Genomic DNA, 26,093 nt, shown 5'->3' with positions numbered 1-26,093 from the left:
AGTAAAAATTAATTTTTAATGCAATTCAATTGAAAGATTAAATTAAGAGCTAAAGTGAAGGGCCTACAAAATTGTTAGCTGGCTCATGGTTCTGGTGCTCCTGCTATTCTTTGTCTCTCTCTGGCTCATGCAGAAACTGCAAGGGTGCACACAAATTGGGTGGCTTTGTTAACTGTCAGTTACATATTATTCTAAACTCATATTGGTACTTTTTTCCTATGGCAATTACTCGATTTTATTGAATGAAGAAATGGCCGTTAATTAAAGGTGACCAACATTAGATTTTTTAGAGGCTCTGAGCAACATCAGATACCACCAATTTCAACAAGACTTAGAATTTTGCAACACTGGAAAACAGACTGTTAGGTACAGGACACAAAAAAGTCACAGCACCGAAAATTCAGTCTGTGGGAATTGTGTTGCTTGGAATTATACAGGAATAGGAGAACATAATGAACCATGCTGACTTGAAAACCTATAGAAAATAGGCACTGGTTTGAAAATATTAATAAAAATGCTGAGAAACCCTGAAATTGTGTGAAGCCAGTTAAAAATAATTTACTATGTCGCTTACAGTTATAATCTTTGAGTCTGATCTTTATGTATATTTAAAATGTATTTTTAATAATATGCTCTTTTAATTTCAGATTTCATACAGCCATGCCATCCATGCTTCAGGGTTCTTCATTGCTTTTTTTATTTCCCTTGTACTGACGTGTGCTGTTTTTTTCATTCTTTACCGAACCCAAATATTAAAATGGACTTTCTGTAGTAAAAACCAGGTGAGTCATACTTCTGTAATGGTACTTATTTGAATTTTTTCATTGATTTTATCTGGTGATATAACTTGCTAACTAATACAGATTGTCTAAAGAGTTTTTTTAAGATAAATAAAAAGCCACCAAGTGATGGATTGGATTCGCAGGTAGTGTAATCTCTACAACCTCTTATTCTTAGCACAAACAGATTTAGAGGGGAGTGTAATAATGATAATCTGATCAAAAGAGCTGTTCTCAGTACCTGGATGTTAGCTTCAGACTGGATGGAGATTACCCTTTGGCTGTTCGTTTCTTTTCATATTGGATGAATATGAAAAGAATATCCTTCCTCCTCTCCTCTTTGTCCCCCAAAAGGAGAGAGAGGCAAGATGTCTGTGAGTTACAAGCAGTTGCCCAGGGAGTAGATCACTTACCTCAAGCACAGAAGACTTGGATCCAAATTCTCTTTCTGATTATCAGGAACAGAGATTTGAATTTAGGCCTTAGTTCCTTGGATGTGCCTTAATCTCTTGAGTTATTAAGCAAAACAGTTGGTTTGGGGGATGGAGCTTTTTCAGTGTTCTTTATCCAAGCTGTGCTAGTTTGAAAAAAGTGTTTCAGCATATACTGGGCTGGAGAGAGAAAATACAATCTCTCATAAATATTCATTAGGTTGGCCCGAGTTCTATTAATTATTCCAGTATTTATGTAAAGTGGAACACCCTCAACATGGTGATTTTTTAAAAAAATTGGCCTAGCAGGTTTATAGTGGAGGATAACCTCCTAGAAGTCTTTCACAAACCTACTGAAGCCAATGTAGAGTCTTCTGTCTTCTCCATTAATTTCCATTTGTATTCTGGATCAGTTATATACAAAAAGTTGAGCATGAAACAAAAGTATTATATTTGATTTTAGATATGTATCTGAATTGCATAATCTCTTCATACCCTTTCCATATGTACAGTTTGATAAGTAGGAACCCTCTCACCCAGAGTTACCTGCAATAAAATTAGATCAGACTCTCACTGTAATTTTTTTTATAATCTGAAGCCTTCTTAAATTTTTTTATTTTTTATTTTTTTTTAGGAGATACAGCATGAGCTTAGTCAAAATCACAGACTGGAGCATTCTCAGTTTAATTCAGGTGATCTCTTCAGTGCAGATATAATTATGAATGATCAAATCATTGATATTCTGTCCTTTGAAGAATCTGAGAACATGCTTCAGGCTTTAGAAGAGTAAGAATTCACTGTTATTATATTACATTTATTACATTTATCATCAATTGAACCTTTGAACGTGCTTTGACTATCTACCTTTTAATTTTTCTTCATAGTATCTGTTTACACATGTGACTGCACTACCTTAAGTTTTTGAACTGTATTACATAGCCCTCTGTGGGAACCAAAAATCATAATATTTTATATTGCTTAACCTATAGAAGTCACAGCTCCATCTAGGCCTTAGGCATGCAAGTTTTCCAATCCAAATTAATATGTAATTTTGCTTCTCTGTGGTTCACTAAGTAAAGGGAAACTTTTCTGTGTGCAAGAAGATGTTGAAAGGGTGTATTCTACTATTGTTGAACAGATTATGCTTTCAAAAGGGTGGCTTTTGTCCTAGAAAGGAGAGCCTCTGCTGGGTGCAAGTGTTGCTGTGTAGTAGCATATTTTGAAAACACCTGGATCAGAGTCTAAGGAGTGACAATTCATAGTGCTGCCAGAAAGCTACCACATAGCTGCAATTGAAGGGACCGCTGGGTAGAGCAGAGAAACTCTCCTGATGTTGTTGAAAGGCCAGTCAGGGCTGTTTGACAGAAACATGCTGCTGTTAAAGGCCATCTGTTCTTCAGCTGAATTTGATGAAAAGGTCTGATGTGAGGACAGGGCAGATTTTGTTTGTTCAGTCGTTAGCTCCTGGCAAGTCAGGTTACAGGCATTATTACGCAATCATAAAATCTGTAGAAGCTGAAAAGGAAAAGTTACAGGACCACAGAAGTAATTTTCTTTCTTAAAGGGTAACTAACAGCATTATTATTTCCTGCCTTTCCTTGGTAATTGGGATACTTATCTCTGTAAATTGCACGTTGGTCCTTGCTTTTATAACTATATAGTGACTCAGGCTTTGAGAAGATTTATCCTGAAAATCATTATGTGAATATTAAGAAGAACAGGATCAAACAATTTTTTTAGCTCACTTTATATTAATTTATTTCAGGGATAGTGAATATCTAGCTTGTTTGAAAAAAAAAAAATGCTGGACTATTTTCAGGTACGTTGTGGTTTAGAGAGGTAAATATTCTTGCAAACCTTTGGATAGGATAATTTTTATAACTGGATTATTTCTAAACCCATAAAACAGGATTAATTTCTTAGTTTGAGTATGTATCCAGAGGCTAAAGTTTTTTAATATTCTTATGTAGTTAGCAGAAATGTCTTTCTTGCTTCTGCTTCTTTCCTCACAGTTTCTATTTTCTCTGCCTCTAAGGAGGTAGACCATTGCAGTGAATAAAATAGATGCCCATTAGCAAACAGACGCTAACAATCTTCACCTTCAGAGTTATGTTTTCCTTCTTCCAGGATGAGGATAGTAGATGGACCACAAAGGTATCCGGAGTTTCAGTGGTTCCTGCTATGAAAGGTGATTGAAAGGGTAATAGACATAACTGTGAAGGGCTCAGATCGGACTCTGCCTGTTAGTAATGGGTGCTTCCTAATCTGTATTTAGATTATTCCGGTTCTTCTAATTTCTTGTAATTTTAAACTGGACCTTCTGATTCATTTAGCGTTAGGAGGTGACACACAGATGCATGTAACATATTATTTTCTATTCTTCCCTCTTTTTATTGGCACTCACTGAATATGTGTATTGAATTGCTACATACCTGTTCCTCTGCTCTCTTAGTGGTGCTGCTGTTTATCTGACTGAGTGGGGAACTCTGCAATGTGAACTCCTACACCACATTGCCCTGAATTCCCTTTATTACTCATGGGTGAAAAAGGGCGCTTCTAGGGTATGATTATTCTTCTCCCAAAGTAGACTTCCAAAAATGGGTTGTATGGCTGCTGCACCCACTGACCCTAAAACCTGGAGCCTGGGCTGATTAGTTCAGCTGTAGAGGTCTGGAGGTGGGTGAGATGAATCCCACCCTTACAGGCTGGTTGGTCAAAAAGGCTACATCATTAATGCCTATATTAGATACATGCAATATTGTTTCTACTTTCTTCAGTAGCTAGAATACATCCTTTGTTTTATCTCTCATTGTTAACACCTTGATATTTGGCTCAGCATGCTTCCTCATCTCATAATGTTGGTTCCTTATTTGTTCTACAAGTCCTTTAATTTCTGATCTATATTCCTTAAAGGTTTAATTTTAATCTTGTACTTCATAAACTGTTGTACATTATCCAGATTTTTAGCCGATTCCAGAGACAAAGATAAAATACTGCACTGTTGCCTTAGGAACTTGTGGGACAGTGATCTAGGCTAAAACCAGAATGGAGTAATTCCTTTCTTTACTGAATTACCTGCTTTAAGGATACTGATTTGTAAAATATAATGCAAAAAACAAAGATGGTGCATTTTTAATTTATTAATGGATAATTGCAGTCAATTTGAATGGATTCTGTGCTTGAATTAAATGTAATTTTACTAATTGTGGTTACAATAGGTTTTTCAGTGTAGCATTTTGTTTTATTATATTTAGGGTCACCCAATAAAATAGTTGAGTTTTCTGTGAGGAACCGAGGAATAAGGTTTGTATTGTCTCATAGCAGTGGAAGTATATTGAGGATAAGAACTGTATTTTTGTATTTTGAGCACAATTTTTTTGTCATATGTGTATCAATAAGATTTTTAGCATCATAATCCTGGTTTTTATTATTTGGGGAGGCAAAGGTATATGGGGTTTTGTTAGAGAACTTTTGATACTTTACATATTTTCAACCAACCAACAGTATCTTGCTTGTATGCTAGTTTGATAATTACTTCTGCATATATTGGTGCAGCTATGTGTAATTTTCTCTACATGGCATGTATATAAGCTTGCCAGCATCACTGATATATTATTTTTAAATTGCACTGTGACAGTAAACAAGGTTGGAATCATTCTGGTGCTTTGTTCTTTTGTCCAGACACAAATGAGAAAATTACTCAGAAAATTAAGAGCCACAGGATTTTTTTTTCTCCTCTTTACAACATAAAGCTATGTTAATAGTTACTGAATATCTTACAGAATGACAGTGCCAAATTGTTTAGCAAATACATTAGGAGCATGTGTTCAATATTTATGGACAGGGACATGGTTGGAGTGTAGACAGTTTGCAACGTCAGGAGGATTGGCTAGAGAACAAAACATACTTTTAACATTTCATAAGGAAGCTTCTTAGTTACTAATTTTGTGAGTTTTGCCTTAATAAGTCATGTCCTTGATGTACATTATGCAGCAAAATAGCTTGGCTTTTTTCTCAGTAGGTTACTTACTGTGTATATTCCTGACTATTGGCCCATTGGCAATGAATGCTAATGAGAAGAAGCTATGTGATTTTAATATTTGACATGTGCACTAGAAGATCATGTTCCAAAATGTTGTGGGTCTCTTTTTCTGTATCTCTAGAACAGAATATGAAGAGAGCTGACTAGTTTGGGTTTGTCCCCAATGTGATGGAGTCTGACCAAGACAGGGACCAGTTAGAATAAGTCCAGAGAAGGGCCACCAGGATGATCCGAGGGCTGGAGCACCTCTCCTATGAGGACAGGCTGAGAGAGTTGGGGCTGTTCAGCCTGGAGAAGAGAAGGCTCCAGGGAGATCTTATAGTGGCCTTCCAATACCTGAAGGGGCCTACAAGAAAGCTGGGGAGGGACTTTTTACAAAGACAGGTAGTGATAGGACAAGGGGTAATGGCTTTAAACTGGAAGAGGATAGGTTTAGATTAGATATGAGGAAGAAATTCTTTCCTGTGAGGGTGGTCAGACACTGGAACAGGTTGCCCAAGGAAGTTGTGGATGCCCCCTCCCTGGAACTGTTTAAGGCCAGGCTGGATGAAGCTTTAGCAACCTGGTCTAGTGGAATATGTCCCTGCTGATGGCAGGGGGGTTGGACCTAGATGATCTTTAAGGTCCCTTCCAATCCTAACCATTCTATGATTCTATGATAGTCTCAGAAGATACAGATATGTTAAAGGCAACTTAATTTCTTTAAATGGCTTTCCAGTACTACAACTTTTCTTTTTCTTCATTTTGTATAGTTATGCTTCCTTGAGTTTGTCAGAGCTCTAGCTGAGCTTGAACCTGCTTGCTGACACACAATACATACTGCCAATTATTTTGGGAAATCACTAAGTGATATGTATGCATTGTAGATTATTTTTTTTCTTATGGTAGAGGACATTGAGGTCAATGTACTAGAGAACAGGATCAAACTGTCTCCAGAGGCTTGACAGAAAAGTAAAAAACAATTTACTACTATATTAGAAGTTCACACTTTCTTTCTAAATGTAAATTTCTTGCTGTACATCTCAATTTAATTTGCTATGGAGCAAATGGGGGGTTTTTTTAACCCTGAATTCAAATGGAAAGTAATAATAAAAGATCATGTTGTCATAGCAGCTAGACTTTAATATTCCTACATAGAAAATAGTGAGAAATAGTTACATTGTTAGTACAAAAAAAAAAAAAAAAGGAGGTGCTAAATTTCTGTATATCATAACTTTTTAAAAGTGTAATCGAAATTTTAGAAATTTTGAAGGGAGGGCATATTCATTGCTCTATTTTTGTGCAATGTGTACAATGCAGGAATACAACAATAAATAATAGTCACATATAACAATAAGATACAGTGAATACACATGGAATGAACCCCAAACCCTGCATTTGTTGTTCTGTGTTATGAATGCTGTTATAAACTTGACAAGTGGGTAAACTATACATTTTTTCCATCAGAGAAGCTCAAATGCTTGTTAGATGATAGGATTCCGTAAGACAGGGGAAATCAAGAAAACAAGTCATTTGAAATTAATGAATACATATCTTTATTTAATCTAAAATAGGCTCTTTTCTTTGACGTTGGCTAACTATGAAGAAATTGTGTTCAGAATTATACAGGTCATTTCTGCTGTCCACCCAGAACAATTTATCTCATCCAGAAAACAGTCTGCTTTTGAGAGTAGTGCCATTAGTGATGCTTTATTCCATATAATCTTGAAAGAAGATTGGTATCTCCTGCTGTTTCAGTCATCTGAATACTCACCTCATCTGAGCAGATCAGAAGAATCTGAGTAGATCACAGTGAAGCTGGAAGCTCCTCAGGCATTAATGCATAATGCATATAGCCATAATATTTATTTATGCTTTTGTTAGTATCCAAGTGCTTTTAAAATCAATGGTAAAATGTGTGATGACTTCACTGGAAGCAGGACTGGAGTCTTTTTTACACTCTTTTTGCATAGTATTTTTTCAATGAAATATAATTTTCTGAACTCTTTGGCAACAAAGGTATTGTAGCTAGCTGTATTTTAAAAATTGGTTTGCTGAAGATCACTAATTTATCAGTTTTCATGCTTTCTGCAATCAAAGCAAAGGTTCTCAGTTTCTTAAATACAGAATTTTTCAAATGCTTTTTAAAGATATTAATTTAAGAATTGAAATATCTTTATATTTCTGTGGAGAATTAAAGGAATTTGGTAGTGAAACTGCTGCCAAATCTAGTGCTTAGACTTTTGTCAGGTTTTAATGATTTTTATTTATTTTTTTTTCTGAAGAACTAATGGTCTCTCAGCTCTATTTATCTTCTTTTTCAATGTTGTTTTTTGGTTTTGTTTTTTTTTTCTATATATAATGCGAATCTTATTTCTGGTTTTGTCAGCATTCTGACCTTTTCTAGAAAGCTAAACTTAACCTGTGACTCACCCATGTGAAAGCATCCTTAGATAATTGTCACGTACCTTTCTTAGCAATTTTATTTACTGACAAGATGTCCTATGTTCTCTGTAGGCTCACATTTGAGCTGTGCAGACTTTATGCTTAGCTGTATAAGTGTCACAGGACTGATGGATGAACTCCCCCAGTTCAGAGCTGGCTGCAGGCCAGTAGAGCTACTGGTATAGCACAGAGCATCTTCAGACCTCCTCTAACATAGGTGGGCAGTGGGCAGAGACCAGGGAAAGGAACTTTCCTGCTGCGGCATGGGAGGAATGAAGAATTTGGGTTCGGGCAGTCGGTAGCTGCTGGTGGCTGTTCAGCCGTCATGCTGTAATTACCTCTGCTATTATTTTAGCACAGCCTTGGTCTCCTGCAAAGGTTTGTGCCTCGTCATGTAAATCTCTGCCCTGAAGTGTTTGCAGTCTGTTGTGACTGGACCCAACAGGAGAGCATGGGAAGCAGAGGAGGGGAAAAAAGGAGGGAGGGGCTGAAGGGAGGAAGCTAAAACACTGCACATAGATCTGCATTGACACAGTACTTAAAAAAAAACCCAAAACCCAACAACAACAAAAAAAACACAAGAAGAAAACAAAACACAGCCCAGCTTATTGATATTGTATTACTAAGCCCTCAATAAATGGATGATTTAGTAAACAGACCACATCTGCAGGTGAAGACCTTTTATGCTCACTTGAATTGGCTTTCTTTGCTTACTGTTGCTAAAGCCAGCACTGTAGGTTCTGGTTTCTGGCTGTGTGATTCTCCCTGTCTGACCCTCTCTCTATCTTCACTTCTCTGAAGTGTGACAAGACAACACAAACCATAACACTTTTTTTTGTCCTCCTTTTCACTTCCTCACTGCAGCTGTCCCGTTGGCACTGTGCTCATGGGTGCAGGAGATGTGCTGCTCTGGCTCATGCGGTAGCAGTGGGTACCACTGGGCCAGGGGCGGTTGTGTGTCTGTCTGTCCTTCCCTGGCTATGTTCCTCTCTCCAGCAGGAGTTGGTGCAGCTGCTGTGCTGTTGTAATATGTGTGCTGCTAACTGGCTACTGTTTGCAGATGAGAGATAAGTCTTCTGGAAATGACAAGTTTTTCTGTTTTGGTGAGAAAATGTCACCGAAGGGGAGTGTGCTTGATGTTTCTCTCTCCTTTAGACTTCAGAAAGTTGTGTCCCAGTAGTTTCTTATCTTTGTTAACCCTGAATTCGTTTTCAAAATGTGTCAGAAAGCCATTAGTTCATTTTAGGACCGTTAAATTCAGCAGCTATTAATGCTCCTGTTCAAAACTTCCCTCTATGGGCCTCTAATTTGAATAATAAGACTTAAAGGCACAATTATTTTGTAGTTAATAAGAGTTTTCCTTTTGTGTTGTGTGGCATGTTGTTTGTTTGTTTTTTAAACAAACTATAGTTATTTCTTTCCTGACCCCAGCTGCTTTCCTGTATTCTTTTATTAGGTCTGTGGAGGACATCAGATGCTCAGGCACTCTCTCTACTTCTCTGTGTTTGATGTCTGGGATTCTCCTCTCCCAGATCTTCCCTGACAGATCTTTAAATCCTCTTCTTCTTCAAGTGAGTGAAAAATCCTTTGACTTCCTCTTTGCAGTTTCATTTTCTATGTATCTGTTCACCTTTCCTCCCCCAACGCTTTTGTGCCACCTGCCTTCTGTACTGTCCTCATCCTTTCTCTGCATGGATTGTCCAACAGAAGCTTTGATCTTTTTCATCAATAGGTTGCCATCTGCTACCTGTACTTCATTGTCTTTCGTGTTTCTATTATGCTGAATATGCTCAAGAAGAGATGGGAGACCTTTTAAACGTGAGTTGCTGCAACAAGCAGAGTGCAGAGCATTTAAGGAAACTTACTAAATTGACCTTAGTTTGAGAAGGCACAGAGTGTCAGGTTAGGATTCTTTTTTTTCCTATGTGTCACAAAACATTCCACAGATAATCTGGATGATTTTAATAATTGTTCTATAATAACTGATGGACTTGCGTCTGAAAGCAGTTGGTTTATTACATGTACAGGATTCTTGTTTTGTACTGACTGTTGGTGTCTAAGACTCCAAGACTATATTGATGCAGGTTGTTAAGGCTGCCCTCAATCTCTAATTTGGAGTAAGAGCTTGAAGAAAGGTTTCTGGTGCACATGATGAGCTTGTCTCACTCCTGCTGGCTGCTATGTGGACGAGGCAGACCAGAAGCAGAGCACATCACATGGAAGGTAGATTTCAAATTTTTACAGATGCAACTGAAAAAAAGGTAATGGTCTGGCTGATGTCTTCCAGGACATGACCTGGGAGAGCTGTGGCTTGAATTACTTTTTCTCCATGCTATTAGCCTTGGATTGGTGGAACAGTTCATGTAGTGCTTCTACTTCGTTGCCTTCTTCACAGATGTACTGTCAGGAAAATAGAGGGTGAGAGTTGTAGATTAAACGCACCTGAGATCTTAACAGCCTCATCACTCAGTTGCTGACACATGAGCATCAGGTGAACTACACCTATTGTTGCTCCTCATTTGGCATCATGATATTGAGAAGTGGAGTTAGTTGGGTACTGTAGTTCTCATTTGTGGGTGAGAAGGTGTGTGGGAATCTTGCTCAAAATGAAATCAGGTCTAGTCTGTAATGACTTGCAATAAATAGGAAGAAATGCTGCAGGAAGACTGAGGGAAAGGTAGCAGTAGGAAATGTGATGGTGTTTGTGTTTGGTTTTGATTCTTGGAATCACTGCTGAAGAAGACTGGAAAAATAACAAGTAAGGAGATAGGTGAGGAATGACTTAATCTTTTTTCAAAACATGCTGAAAAAATCCTGTATTTGTGATAAGAAATAGATGTTATGAGCTATGTAACAATGTAGTGGAGCTGTGAAGTGTTGCCTTCCAGGGAGAGAGACAAAGAATTCAGTCTTTCACACCTCAGTAAGAAAGGGTTAGTAGGTGCTGTGACCACCATCTATCAGTGCACGCATGAAAAACAAAAATAATGACTAAGGAACTTGTTATTCCAGTAAACAAAGAGAGTTGCAAGTTGAAACTAATCAAATTCAAGCTGAGGATAAGGTGACTGGTTTTAGGTCTTAAAGGAATTACCAAGTGGAACAATTAATTTAAGTGTTATTTAGTTCTCTGTTAGGGGATGCTTGAAAACCAAAATGAGGTGTTTCTCACAAAAGACAGATATGCTTCATTTAAATCAGAGCTACTGGACTTGAAGCAGGAATTAAAACAGAAAAATAAATCCGGTGGCTTGGATTTCACAGGCTAATAGTGAATTGGTAACTCTATGAAGAGGAGCCTCCTACCACTGCCTGACAGGCATTAGGAAAATGTTATAGCATAAAGCTCCCATATCCATGTTTTTATTTAAGTGCATTTGCACAAAACTGAAACACTGAGTTTTTTGAAGTTAGTTGTCATAAGTAAACAGCTTAGTACTAACTATGTCAGCAGAAGTCCTAGGACTTCTGTAAACAAAAAGACTTAAGAGCAAATACGCATCTGCGCTGGCCATTGGAAGTGCTTGCTCTCTTGCTTCAGCATCCTGTTCCCTTGATCCTGCTGTCACCTGTCCTCTGTGGCTGCCCCACTGTTCTGGAGTGAGAAGGACACTTCCAAGCAGAGGGAGCAGATCAGTGCCCTGGGGTACTTGACCATGGATGCTACCCAAGAAGGCTATGTACCTGCAGGTGCTGTCCTGCAATGTCCATCTGTACACAGCACAGAGAAGCTGGGTTGTTGTGTTGTCTTGGGGAGATTATAGAAAATACTAGCTCTTACAAGATCTTCAGATTACTGTGCAGAATGTTTCAGACACTCAGTGTTTGAACCACAGTGATCTGGCCCCATAGAGCAGTGATTCCTGCTCCTGTATGGGAGGAGGAGAGAGGAAATGGAGGAGTTTTTGCAGCTGCAGCCAGCCAGCCTTGCAGTGGATTGCCAAGACAAGTATGGCCATCAGTGTGTTTCTGGGGTTTTGAGAGACTGCAACAGAAAGATCTTTTTGTGATAGATTATCAGAGCTTAAACTAATATCTCCTAAATACTTCAAGTATTTGAGTCATTGTAAGAAAACAACTTAATTCCGTCTCATTGATTTCTAAACTGAGAAAGTACATCTCGTGTTTAGCAGAGGGGTGGTAATTATAATATATCACTGTTTTAGTTAAACTTTATTTGCTTGCATAAGGAAGGGAAAGTTTGACAAAAAGGTGAAGTGTTTATAGATTTGCATGCTTTCATGTATACCATTCTGAATGTAGTATCATTCTCTTTTGCAAATCTTGCCAATTTCTTTGCTATGGATTTGAAATGTATTCTAAAATTTGACAGTGGAATCAAACCAGTACTTTAGACTATCTATCTGGGGAAAAAAAAAAAAAAAAAAGCAGCTCTTAAAAGTATATTTTGTAGGTCACAAAGAAATTCTTGTATACTTAATCCACACACAGAAACATATGGTGCTGTGTGTTCATGTAAATTGACATGCAGGGGCAAACCCCACGTAATTCTCCAATCCTGAACTGAGTACAGAATAGGAAAGCTATAGATTTTACAGTAGTTACATAGTGTATAAAATGAGAATAATTATAGTTCCAATTGAATTAACTCTAAAGATAAATGAGAATGTATTCATATGCAACATGACATTTATTACATTTTGTAAAAAAAAACCCAACCTTCTGTTTTCCTTTGGTTTTAGTCTCTTTTCTAGAACTCTATTAATGTTCGTGAGACAGATGTCAGCTATTTTGTATCAGCACATAATCAAAACACTGTCCCCTCTTCCCTGCAGAAAAGGGGGCACACCAGCGCAGAACATGATGTGGTGATGTGTCAGTGTAGATGGGTCAGTGAGTTTAGAATTGTTTTACAAAGTCAGTGAAATTTATGTCTATTCAGATACTCACTTCATCTGCTTCCCAACAGAGGTGTTTGTTTTTGATTTTTTTTGTGGGAGGTTTTTGTTTGCTTTTAAGCTGAGGGAATGGTTTGAGTTTTAAAGAAAAGCTTTTTCTTTTTCTGTTTAAAATGGAAATACAAGAATGGATGCATTTCATTAAAGTTGCCATAGTAGAAGTTGGCTCACCCTGCTTTTTAATGAGTGATTACTATCATGACTAGTAAACTCATATGCCATGATATTCCTCCACTTCTCTGACTGCTATTTGATTACTCAGTATTCAATGAATTTAGATATCCTTGTTTTCTTATAGAAAAGTCTTATAATCTGTGATTTCAGACAAATTGATTGCCTTTCTACAGCTTTGAGGTTGCCAGCCTGATGCAGGCAGATGCTGATCTGGAGGCACGTCGAACACATATATGTAAAGAAGTGATTGCTATGATGATGAAGAACATGGTCTTAAGTCACAGCCTCTTTCCTCATGTGGAGAAGAGGATGAGTTCAATTTTCAAAAAGCAGTTTCTTGCAATGGAGAAAGAGATTAAAGAGGAGTATGAAAGGAAGATGGTGGCTATAACAGCTGAATGTAATCTGGAAACCAGGAAGAAAATGGAGGCTCAGTGCCAAAAAGCAAGAACTGCAAATGAAGAGGCTGAGGAATTAATGAAGAAAATGAATGAAAAGGTAAATCTGGTATAAAATAAAGATATTTTGCATTATATGTGGTTTTATATAGATGGTTTATCTTTTGGACTATGATGGCTGAGTTGTCCTTGTAGTAAAGAGAAAAACTATACTATTTAAACATGTTCAAAAATTCAGATATCATAATTAGAGTAGTTGTTACTAAGAAACTATGTTTTACTTCACCAGAAAATGAATTTATCTCAAGAGAATCTGTGGCATCTGGAATCAAAAGGTTGTCATTACTCTGTTTTGGGTTTTTTTTTTAATAGTTATTTAAATCCTTGCAAGGTGATGTATTTTTATTTACTATATTTTACTGCAGCAATTTCTAAGAACTCCAGTCAGACACTGTATAAAGTGTTTCACACATGCAGAGCAGAAGAAACTCTCAGCATCATAAACCTTACAATCTAGGTAAAAAACCTCCAAGATTTATATTCTTATTTTGAAGAAAATGAGAATATAAGCACAACCAAAGGCCAGTTTCCTCCAAACTAAGTGAAGGCAAGCAGAACAGTCTATATTTTAGGTAGAGCAGGGAGTGGAATTCTCTTGGAAATAGCCTCTGGATAATAGTGAGATAAATAATTTAAGGGAGAGTATCATTCTTTACAAGTTTAGAGTCTCCATTGTGCTCCTGGCAGCAAGTGTACTGATGTCCAAGAGATGGTAGTGAGAAACAGCTGGAGCCTCCTCCCCTTCTCAACCAAAACATAGAATGTATATTCCCTGCCTTCTTGTTTAATTATTATTTGCTGTCTGCAGTGTGCCTCTTGGGAATGAGGGATGATGTGGGGAGCGTGCTCAGTGCAGAGGACAATTGTCCTCCCATAAATTGTGTGAAATACAGAACAGGACCAACATAACTAATGTTAAGTAGTTCTGCTGGCATGAGAAACGTTCTTTGCGCTGTGGGACATGTATCTTTTGATTGTCTAATGAGTTTATGCCATCTGAGATTAAAACTATGAATATGTAAGTCTTACTGGAGAACTATAAGAAAGTATTTCTTGCAAAGAAGCTTTTTAATTGACATTTAATTCTACTCCATTGTTGTAACTCTAAAATTATGCTGTTGGATTAGTTTGTAGAAACCAATAGATAAAATAGGTCACCAATAAGAACTTTTAAGAGATTTGTAGTAGATTTTTTTTTCCTAATTTGTATTGTTTTTAAAATGTATGCTTATTGTTATTACACTGTTCTGACTTATATGAGTCCATTCAATTTTAATAGGATTTCGGGATTGATGAAACCTAAGAAATCCATTTCATATATGTCTTTGTGTTGAATTGCATGCCGTTTTGTGTAATTTATCTTAAAGAATGCTTCTAAATTCCAAAAGATTTCATTATGCCTTGGAAGTGTTATCTGGATTAGAGATTAACCACTGTACAACCTCTGTCATTCCAAGCAGATTAAAACCATGGCAAGTGTACATTGATTTAGTATTAGCCTTCATTCAAACCTGAAATGACAGTAACTACAGCATGTGTAAAATGTATGTGAGGCAGTAGCGTTGATACTTTAAAATATGTTGAATACTGAAAATCCCTTCAAATTTATTTATTTCTGTCTTCTCTGCAGCCTGCTGTAGAATACAGAAGTCTTCTGGATAGACTTCACAGACTGGAGCAGGACCACCTGAAGAGGTTCCTTCTGGTAAAGCAGGAGGAATATTTTGCAAAGGCTTATAGACAACTAGCTGTTTCCCAAAGAAAGGAGCTCCATAATATCTTTTTTACACAGATAACAAATGCCAGTTTCAAGGGAGAACTGAAGCTGGAAACAGCTAAGATATTAGTGGAAGATTACTCTAAAATACAGGTAACAGGATTGTAGCTTCATTCCTAACATAATGACAGAATACAAACCCGCAGTAACTTTTGAGAAGTTGTTCAGGAAATACGTTTCAGAATAAATGTTATCACTTTTATAACTAATTTTCTTAGGAATAATTTTAGAAAGCATAATGCCATCATTCTGCTCATCTAGGTGTCTACACAACTGTATATCGATGCATATACACAACCTTTTTCTACAAGAGTGAGTTAGATGTATTTGCTACAACGTTATGTGCTTAGTGCTGACTTTTGTTTTCATGGGTAATATTTCCAAAATGCCCAAGTGCTTTAAGCTTGTCTTCACTGCTCAGGGAAAATAAGACTAGTAGCTCACCTGTATCATGCCGAAGAAAGAAGTTTGAAAACGTGTCTACACCACGCAGTCAGAAATTGTGTAATATAAATCCCTGGTTTTGCAGTGAATATTTTGGTATATCTGCACATCTTGGGGCTTTGCTTAGCTCCTGAAAGCTCTGTTGATGCAGCTGTACCCCCAAGCCCTCCCCTACAGGATGGTCTGAGAGCAGATTCATGCTCATGCAGCAAATTTCTGGTTCCGCATCTACCCTCACCGGTGTTAATGGGACCCTCAGCACGGTAGAGAAATGCCGGAGTGCCATTTTCAAAAGTAATTTCAGCCCAAATAAAGTTAGGTACCTAAATCTATTTCATGAATGTCATTTTCTAGAACAGATCAGATGCTGTCTAGTGAATGATAAATACCTTTGGAGGCCTGTCTGTATAGGCATTTTCAAAACCACCTACGCATCAAGTACTTTTCTGTACTTTAGAAGATGTACTGAACCCCCCAGTCCAAATATGTAGATTATTGACATTGTGAGATGTCTGAGGGGCCATGGTTTTGTACTTTGAGGGTTGAGTATCTCTAGCTTACGCTGTTGGGGGTGCTGCTGAAGAGTGTGTTCAGGACTTTAGTTTTGGCTTCAGTTACATTTTAAACCCCCTGCAACAGAATAGCTTGAGTTGTTTCCTCAAGAGTTTGTTCTTTTACTTCATGTGTGTCGAAATTTAGAATTCCAGATTCTAAAAATTCTGGGAATTGTTCTTCTGGCTGGTTCTTGAAGAAGAGTATGATTGTTGTGGTCCTAGAGGTTGAGGACCTGGAGGCTAAAAAGCAACTCGTGGAAAGTAGGTGTCAAAGCATATAAGGCCCACACCTAAAGCGAGATGCACTGTCAGATCTCAGTACAGAAAAGCCACACATGGGCCTCTGTCAGATATAGATAGAGCAAGCACTTGTGCACAAGACAGCTGAGCAGACACCAAAAGATAAGGCAGGTAAAAGAAGTTTTGATAATATTTTGGCTGCTTGGGCATAGGTCACCTAAGTAACAGACATTGTCTTGGGTGTCTGATGCTAGTAGAATGTCTGCTATAGACCATCCTGTGTCCACCTCTGGTCTCTAGCAGGCTCACTAAACCCTTCTCATTCCCCACTGTTGAGAGCAGGAGCTTCTGAGGCAGCCTGTGTATAGCGGGCTTGGCTTTCCCCACGCTGTACTGGACACATGTGGAAGACGTATCTTTGGCTTTGTAATCAACTTAGACACCTATGAAAATGTTACCTTTAATTTAATTATACAATACATAGTAAAGGAGAGAAAAAAAAAAGAACTTGATGCCAATTACTGTTGTTACTGAACACATGCTGTCTTCAGATCACAATTCAAGAAGGCCTTTCAACTTGTGGATAGCTTGAAGGAATGGTTCTGCTAAGACTGGTAGGGTTGTATGTGTATTTAATTGTGGGTACCTGATCAAATTACCTGTTAAATCAGGGCTCTCGGAGGTGCACTAAATATTCAAGAAAATACATAGAATATGGAGGTATTCAGGCTAAAAGCTCAACACATTATTTTGTTTTGTTGAATTAAGAGTAATAATTTGACATGATCATTAGAGTTAAGTTGATAGAAACTTACTGTTTTTCACTTGTAAGAGCTTTTTAACTTTGCCCTGTTAATGAACAAATCTAGCTGAAGTTAACATTACATGTGATCAGATATATTTATTCACATTCTTTCCTGCAGGGAGACATTGAAGAGCTAATGGATTTTTTGCAAGCTAGCAAGAAATTTCATCTCAATAGAAGATTTGCTTACAGACAGTATCTTATAAGTAAGATACAGTTAAGGGATTCTCAAGCCTCTGTTCTTATAAATGCAGCAGCAACCCAGATATCAAGTCTCATTAATAAGATGGAAAGGTAAAGATCTCAATTGTTTTCTTGGCAGTCATTTGACTACATTATATCAAAGACAATAGAATAGTCTTCAAAAGTCTTTTTGTCTGTGTTACTGACCAGGAAAGGTGCATAAAGATGTTGTCTTTTAAGTTAATGCTAAGAAAATATTTTTTAACTGATTACTTTGTTAGTTAATATCCCAGCAGACACTAAGGTAAGGCTTTGTTGTCTGTGTCCACTTCGTAGAGCACAGAGATGAATTGCTGGGAACATAAAATCCTAGAATGGTTTAGGTTGGAAGGGACCTTAAACATCTAGTTCCAACCCATCTTCCAGGAGCAGGGACACCCTCCACTAGACCAGGTTGCTCAAAGCCTCATCCAGCCTGGCCTTGAACACTTCCAGGGGGGTGGCATGTATAGTACCTGTCTGTAATTCTGGCTTCAGTGGGAACCAAACTCGTGTGAGAGTCTCAATGTCTTTATACATCCATTATTCATGTAAATAGTCCTCAGTCATGTGGAAAGTCCAATCAGTGTCCATTGCAACATGTACTGGTTAAGACCGTTTGTCTGGGTTCTTTATGCGTGAATATCTGGATTTAACAGAAGAGAACAATTTTGATTCACCTGTGGTTGAATGTGTTTGAGGAGCTGGATGTACAGTCTCAAGCTGGAAAGCATGAATATTTTCTAAAGAAAGCTGACTAAATTTATAAATAATGTAACTGGGGAGGATCTTGACTAACAGAGAATACAGCTGTTACAGGGAATATTAAAAAGTAAAGGTCAGGTGAAGTGAAAAATAGACCTGGAAATGGACTGTTGTAATACACTCATATAATCAGCCTGGATCCAGGGTGATTCAAGTACTCTATGTGAGGATGCTCATAGTCAAGGTGGGGAGACAGAAATGGTGACTTACCAGAGACATAGTTATTTAAATATGTGGCAGTGGGGAGCACTGAGAGAGACCTCTTGCTGCTACCTGGAGAACTGTAGGATATCTTAGTTTGGTATGCAGAGAGATTACTGAGGATCATGTCAGTGCAGTAAATACATTAGTGGGCAGGAAAACAATTTAGCACTGCTGCTGCTGATCCTGTGCATGCAGCTTTATCTGTAATTTTAGATGTCTGTGTTGGTGTCAGTCACTGACAACATGTGGAATATGCATTAAGAAAGCAAGTATAAATATCTGTGTTTACATTGTGGTTTTTCTTTAATAATGTTGACTTAATTTAAAAGTAGTTTAATATTAGGAAGCAGGAAGTCTGTTAAAAGCTACCGAAGATTGCATCTGTTGATATGATAGTCATTTACCTATTTTTTTATTTTTTGTAACATTTTCTTGCTCTTCTTTTTGATTGTCCTGTGTGCTACTTCATTGGAATCATAACCTAAGTTTAGGCTCAAGATTTGTTGATCAGAGGGATCAGATCTCTTGCACTGCTTTGCCTATTTTGCTAGCATCTGCAGCTGTGTGGCTCAAAGACAAAAATAAATGTCTTGGCATAGGAGATGTAGTTCAGACACATCTTTCACAGAGAGTTCCCTTCTGTCAGTTCATGCCTCTCTTTGAAATCAGATTACGAGAAATGTTCTAAGACATTTTCACAGATGATGTGAAAAGCCTTTGTGAGAAACTCTCACCTGTATGACCACTGCATACATGGCTTAAATCATTGCAATTAAAAACTGGGACTTCTCAACCTGGAAAAATAGGTTTTGCTTATTATGTATTTCCTGGTATTGCACCTAACAGTCACGATACAGATCAACTACAAAACAGAGAAGAAACATGTATTAATAATCCAAGACCTCATGGATCATCCCAAAAAATGTACCAAAAAATAAATGTCCCAAAAAACTTACAAAACCAACAAGCATCACTGTCAAGATGAAAACTAATTTTTCTAGCACTTCCTTGTTAAACTTCTCAGAGTATGCAGTGGTCATAGTGCTCTGCAGACAAAGGAAACTTGTCCATAGTTGGAACAGCGTTTGTAGAGAAGCAATCCCATCTGACTTTCTGGGACTAAACTAGTTATTTTCCTGTAAGGTCCCACACACCTGCTGCATCAGGAATTCCTTTCAGGCAGATGTTGGCCAAACATGTTGTTATGCATTCGGTAGCTGTTGAGATTATAGAACCCCAGAATGTAGTATTTCAGATGATTTGCTAGTCTTTTTGTTTGGTTGGTTGGTTGTTTTTTTTGTTTTCCTACAGGCAAACTGAAATATCCTAGTATAAACCCTGAGGAAGTTAAAAGCTCTGCTAGCAAGGCTTGCTTGTATTTCAGTTTCTATTTATAAAGTGGTTTGGGGAATATTTACAAATTGGAGCATTAAACTTTGAGCAGCAAGAGGATTCTGTTCTGAATGGCAGGTACTTTATATCCATAATATCCACTTATTTTTCACTTTTAGCATGGAATCTCCTTGTCTAAGTATAGATACAGGTCTGTCTTAATCTATTGTGTCCACCTTAATCTATTGTGTCCACAACGTGGGTTGTGAACATTTTAAATGAAGTATAGCAAATAGGTTTCAAACTGAGCTTCCTAAAGATATTATTTAAATAGTGTCCTGTTTCTCATGACTGGCTGTGAGTACTCAGTGCCTTTGGAAATCAGATCCATGGACTGCATTGCCAAAAGGAAGGAAAGCAAGTTTTAAAATATAATCCATAATGATAGATTTCAGGGATGTCTTGCTAGGCTTTTTGTGTTTTCCTTTAAAGAATAAATGGGCAAGAGGGCAATACTTGAGGCAGTATTTATCCTCGGTTGTTCCAGCTATCCCCAGAGGCATGAGGTTCTCAACTTTTTTGAAGTACAACAGCTGTAACATGTTGCATCATTATTTTGCCAGTATATAATGTCCTGGTTTTGCTAGGATAGGGGCCTACAAGAAAGCTGGGGAAAGACTTTTCATAAGGGCAATTAATGACAAAACAAGAGGAAATGGGTTTAAGCTGAAAGAGGGTAGGTTTAGATTAGATATTAGGAAGAAGCTTTTCACTGTGAGGGTGGTCAGACACTGGAACAGGTTGCCCAAGAGAGTTGTGGATGCCCCCTCCCTGGAAGTGTTTAAGGCCAGGCTGGATGAGGCTTTGGGCAACCTGATCTAGTGGAAGGTGTCCCTGCTGATGGCAGGGGGATTGGAACTGGATGATCATTAAGGTCCCTTCCAACCCAAACCATTCTATGATTCTATAATTTCTTCTCAGTAGTTAGAAGAGCTGTGTTTTGGTTTCAGTGCAAGACTTGTTATGAGAACATCATTGATAAAAGTACTAATGTCATTAGTTGCTGCTGGAGTTCAAGGCCATCTGTTTGACTGTTCAGAGCTGCACCAGGACTGGGAGGGAGAAGCGCAGTAAATAGCGAAACCCAAAACTGGCATTTGGATGTGCCAATGAAATATTCCATATCATGTCACGTCACGTTTAGTATATTATCCGGGGCTGACCAGAAAGGGGGGAAATTCATGCTGGTTTTCGCTCAGGCTCTTGCTGTTCTGGGATTGTGGTTTTGGTTCAGGATTGTCACTCCTCCGGGATCATTATCCGGGAACGGGCTGGGCTTAGTCGGCAGGTGGTGAGCAGTTGCACTGGGTTATCACTCATTTGTTTATCTTATTACTGTTATCATTATCACTACTATTTTAATACTAGTTTTTTTAAAGTTTTCTTTTATTTCTATTATTAAACTGTTCTTATCTCAACTTACAAGCCTCTTTATCCTTGCCCCCCAGTCCTCTCCCCTGTCCCCTGGGGGTGGGGGGGGCAGTGGGTGAGTGGCTGGGGTGGGTGGTGGGCACTGCTGTGTTGGCTGCTGGCCAAGGGCTAGCCCAGTGAAACTATCACACTACTCATTCACAAGAAGCTTCTTTCCTTCTTTTATCTCTTAAAAATTAATCTAGTTCTGCTGACCGCTAGGTATGAACAACTCAAGCTCTTTATAAATTTCTCACAAAAGCATTTCTTGTGAACTGTGTTTTTAAAGTAGGAAATTGATTATCTTTGACATAAAAGTTTGAAGCAAAACATCTCATTTTAGTCTCTTACTCTTCTAAATAATCTCAATTTACATGGACCTTGTTATATGTAAACAAAGAAATCTTCTGGACAGTGTCCTGCTGGACCTTACAAGTTGGTATTGGAAAGTGAATGTCTCCAGCATTAGTGTATTTGTATGAAGTTTTCTAATAATATCTTAAAACTTTTTCTCTTTGTAGCACTTTGCTATGTAGAGTATTTATTGCTCTGAATTATTTACCTGAATTTTAATCTGGGCACCAGCAAAATGCCAGGTCAGCAGGTAAATCCTGAAGTAGCTGAAGTAGAACAGAGTGAGCACTGTCTTGCAGGTTCTCTCTGTAAAGTGTTCTGATTCAGCCTCCATGCACATCCAGGCTGGTACAACTTTTCTGCTTCACATCTTTCTTCCTTATGTTTTAGTGATGCTCCCATACCTTCTCTAGCTTGTATAAAATGATCTTCCTTTGCTGAGGTCCAGCATCACCTAGATAGTTCTCCATAGCATCAAATACAATCTACTACATTTTCCTTTTAGTGCCCTCACTTCACATTTTCTCCTAATTTTGTTGACTTTCATTCAGTCCAAAGAAGTCAAGGTTTGCCTTTGATTGACCTGTGATACTGCTGCTGTTGGCCACACACTTCATCTCTATTCCCTCCATGGCACTTACTGCATTTGGGAGGATCTCCCTGTAAACATCCTTGTCATTACTGCAGTATTCTCCTTCATTAAAATTCTCCTTGTTCAAAGACATTAAACATGTGCCTGCACGTTTTTTCAGTGATTAGATATCTAGTATGCTGAGACCAAGCAGTTTATTGTGCAGTCTATACTGTCTCATTATCTTTCTCCTCTCCTTTTATTTTGTGTTTTACTTCAGAGTCCTTTGGGAGCAGGAATTCTTTTAATTCTAATACTGTAATTGTTTTTATACTGTATTTATAAGAAATCATAAATTAAGGTCTCTTGCCAGGGTTGGGCCTTCTAGGAATTACTGTAATACTGATTAATGTAAGTAAGTTGCCACATATGTTCCCATAGACTTCTGTGATGGTAGGCATTTTGCCCATTATTTTTATTATCTGTGATTTGTAAATAAGTAGATTCCAAAAAATAAATAAATAGGTTTTACAATACTGCGTCACCTTCGGTGTGAGTTGTGGACATATTGGATCTCTAAATAAATTAACAACCTGAAACTGAAACTGAAATAATGTAGACTCTTCTTCCCCCCCTCTCTTTTTCTCCCTTCATCCTAATAGGTAGGTATATATCATCTTCCAGTCATTCTATGTTGCATGGCTTTTTCTAATCTTTCATTTGCTGGATGGCTCCAGCACATCTGTCTTTATTGCAGCCCCTTTTCACTGCTCTGGACAGGGATTTTAATTAGGTGCAGTGAGCCTGGGTTTATTTCCTCAGTACAAGACAGGATGAAGGTGTTAAAAATAATATCTGGGTTATTATCTTGCCTCACTTCCTCATGGTAATAAACCTACCTTTTATTCACTAAGCTTTTGCCTTGGGTCTGATCAAGAAAGGGGGAAAAACTTTGAGTTACTAAATATGGGTAGGAAATTCAGTGATGCAAAAACGGCTTTGCCAAAAGATCCAAGAGTGGTGCTTGGTGGATTGCTCTCAAGACGCTGAGAGGTATTTTGATCCTCTCTGCAGAAGATTAAAGAAATACAATAGATAGATAGACATTGGAAGAGCTCTGTAAAAGGAGGCTCTGATTGACATAACTGTGTGATAAAGCAGACCTGAATTTCTATCTAGTGCATTCATTAAGTAGGGGTGATGTTTCATGGATTGCTCAGGTACTTGTGGATGCTTGAGCAGTAGATGGAGAAGTATGAATTGTGGAGTCTGGCTGCCGTGGTTACAATGCAGTGGCTGCAAACAAGCTTTTTAAAAATTGGGGTTTTTAAAATTTATCTGTTTTATTTCTTTTATTTTGAGGATTTTATCTGAAATTAAGCTGTTACAGTCTCAGCAAATCCTAAATCCACTGCTCCTGGCAGTGTTCACCCTTGTCCTAAGAATTACACTTTATTTTTCAATTAATTCAATTTTTAATTCATTATAAGCCCTGTGAAAACAAATATACTGAAAACCATAGTCTTAAACTTCCATTTAAAAGCATCATGTGCTTAAGGCTGAGAATTTGCTCGGTTGGAATTATTGTATTTCACTATTAATTTGAAATCTTTAATTTTTCTGATAATGTGGGTGTAACAGGAAATCTGAATATAAATTTGTATCTTTAAAATAACTTTAAGTTGTTTTTACTTGATTATATTACATCCTTTAAAGAGAAAATTGTTTCTAATGAGAAGGAGTTCTAAAAGACATCTAGAATTACATTCCAGGGACATTAAATGAAAAATGTAAATATTATGAATAATATACAAGGCTTAAAATTCCTCATCTGAATATTGCTTACATTACTAACTGATATGTAATTGGTTTTGCACTTGCCTTCCCTTCCTTCTTCCCATTCCTTCTTCATACACCTTCACTCTGCCCTCACAAACTGCCTCAATTCTACACTCATCTGTGAGATAATCTCTCTATTATCCACTTGCTTGTTTGATCCCCTCGGGTATCACTGCTGAAGAAACAAAGATCAGTCTATGTGTCTACTTTGTTAAGCCTTATTATGGTACTAATTGCCTCAAATATCCTTTTGATCTTAAGAATTTGGGATAACGGACTTCAAACATTGTTATTACAGAGCAGGTCATCTACCTGAAAGTCATTTGGGAGTGCTGCTGGACCGAGCTGAGGCTGAAATTAATTCTGTTAAACAGAAATTTGATCATGATTTAAAACAAGAAAAGCAAAAGCTTCGCCAGAAACTCATTACCAAGCGAAGACGGGAAATGTTACAAAAGGTAATTTTTTTCAGTATATTTGTTTTCACAGGGCTTATAATGAATTAAAAATTGAATTAATTGAAAAATAAAGTGTAATTCTTAGGACAAGGGTGAACACTGCCAGGAGCATGGATGGAAATAAGTGTCCGTTGTTTTTAGCTGTGTAGTGCCATGTGCTGCATTAATTATGCAGTAATTAATGGCTGTTCTTTTAGAAAAACCTACAAGAAATTAATATAACTGGAAAAACTTGTGAAGCCTGTCTACTTGGTCTAAGCCATCCAAGGGGGTTATGACAAGCCTCTGTAATGTGCAGACAGGCAAAAGGCAACTGAGGTTCTGGAGTCAGTGCGGGAGGTGGCACAGGTCTGTGACAGTTGTAATTTTCTATGGCTTTCTTAGCTATGTGTGACTGGGAATTACTTACTACAGCGTAGTTAGAATTCACCTACAAACTGAAGCTATTTAAAAGATGCTGTACCTGTGGCTGCTTGTTGTAGGACTCATGTCACTTAACCTCAGCCAGAGTTGTTATCCGAAGGTTTTTGTCTTTCTCTGCCTAAAGGACGTAGAAAAAAAAAAAAAATCTTGGAATAGGTGATATGTCTTTAGGGGACCACAGTTAGTTGAGATTAATTTTACCTTTTGCAGGATATGTGTTTCAGTGTTTTCGCTCTTTAACAGTTATCAGTGCAAGGAGAGGCAGCAGGTATAACAACGGAGATTTCATTTGTTGTAATTATTCTCAGTATAGGTAGCTTTGGTTTAGCTTTCCAGTGGAACTGCTGCGTGCTGTAAGGTGGGGAAAGTAAAATTTAAAGACCCCAACCTTTTTTTCCCCTCTCTTTTTTTCTTCTTTTTATTCCTTGGTATTTGATCCAGAATCACTTCTGTAACACTGGCATATCATTGCATTTCAGGCAGTTGGGATTATATCAAACCACAAGATCATGTATTTGTTTAGGTGTTAGCACTTATATCTAGCAACAATCTAAATTATTTCAGGCCTGTTTTAGCCGTTCTATCTAACAATAGTCTGGGTTATGACAGGCTGGCTAGATACTCACAAAGCCATCATGTTGAGGCTGGTAAGTAAGTCTCTGGACGCTGAAAAGCAGTTTTGAGAACACTGGAAACAAAAGTGTGAAATTTTGTGTTGCTATGAAATACATATTTAAAGAGCTAGGATTTGAGAAGTTCCTTCTCTTAACCTTGTTCCTCCTTTTGGCAAATGAATCATCAGAAAGAGCATCAGAAGGAGCAGCTGTCACTTGGAGACCCCTGCAAAACGATTAAGGAGGTCACTCACTACCTGAGCCACTGGAAAAATCTTCTGTGTGATCACACCATTGAATTTGAAGAACTTACTGAAAAGCTAGACAATGAGGCTGGTGAAGAACTGAAAGAGCTTCTATTTAGTCTAACAGAGAAAACTGTTGAAGAGCTTAAACGTGTTCAGTATGGAGTGTTTGTGCAAGAACTAGTAAAGCTCAGTGTGCCAAAGATGTTCCTGCTGGAAGCTGTGGAGGAGCATAAAAAATAGATGATTGTTAAACATGAACAGCTTGAAAGGGAGTAGCGTGACAAGAGCATGGCCGCTGAAGAGCTACTTCAGCTCACCAGGCAGAAGTTAAGCCAAGAATTGGAAATGAGCATTTCGGAACAAAAAAAATTAAGGAGCTGGGAGCAATCAGTATTCATGTAAGTATCTCTCTGCACCCTTTTTTTAGTTATTATTGCAAATAGAGATGAACTAGGAGTTTTCACACTTGTCTGGGTATCAGTTCTCTCTTGGGCACTTCAGAATTTATTTTTTTGCAAGTGCTCAGCCCTTGTGGTGGCAGTGGGT

General features: G+C 37.8%; 1 protein-coding gene across 1 annotated transcript in view; it reads left to right on the top strand.

Annotated features, from left to right (window-relative positions):
• The window catches only part of EVC2 (EvC ciliary complex subunit 2), a 62,469-nt gene that overhangs the window by 13,081 nt on the left and 23,295 nt on the right, over positions 1-26,093 (top strand). Inside the window, 7 exon segments of the mRNA XM_029083519.1 lie at positions 648-782; positions 1,845-1,996; positions 12,943-13,267; positions 14,858-15,097; positions 17,166-17,341; positions 24,103-24,262; positions 25,488-25,945. Coding sequence (XP_028939352.1) covers positions 648-782; positions 1,845-1,996; positions 12,943-13,267; positions 14,858-15,097; positions 17,166-17,341; positions 24,103-24,262; positions 25,488-25,945 — 1,646 coding nt within the window.

Source organism: Antrostomus carolinensis, unplaced genomic scaffold (genome assembly GCF_000700745.2).
Source record: "Antrostomus carolinensis isolate BGI_N321 unplaced genomic scaffold, ASM70074v2 scaffold3080, whole genome shotgun sequence".
Classification (NCBI taxonomy): Eukaryota; Metazoa; Chordata; class Aves; order Caprimulgiformes; family Caprimulgidae; genus Antrostomus; species Antrostomus carolinensis.
This window is presented reverse-complemented; position numbering and strand designations above follow the sequence as displayed.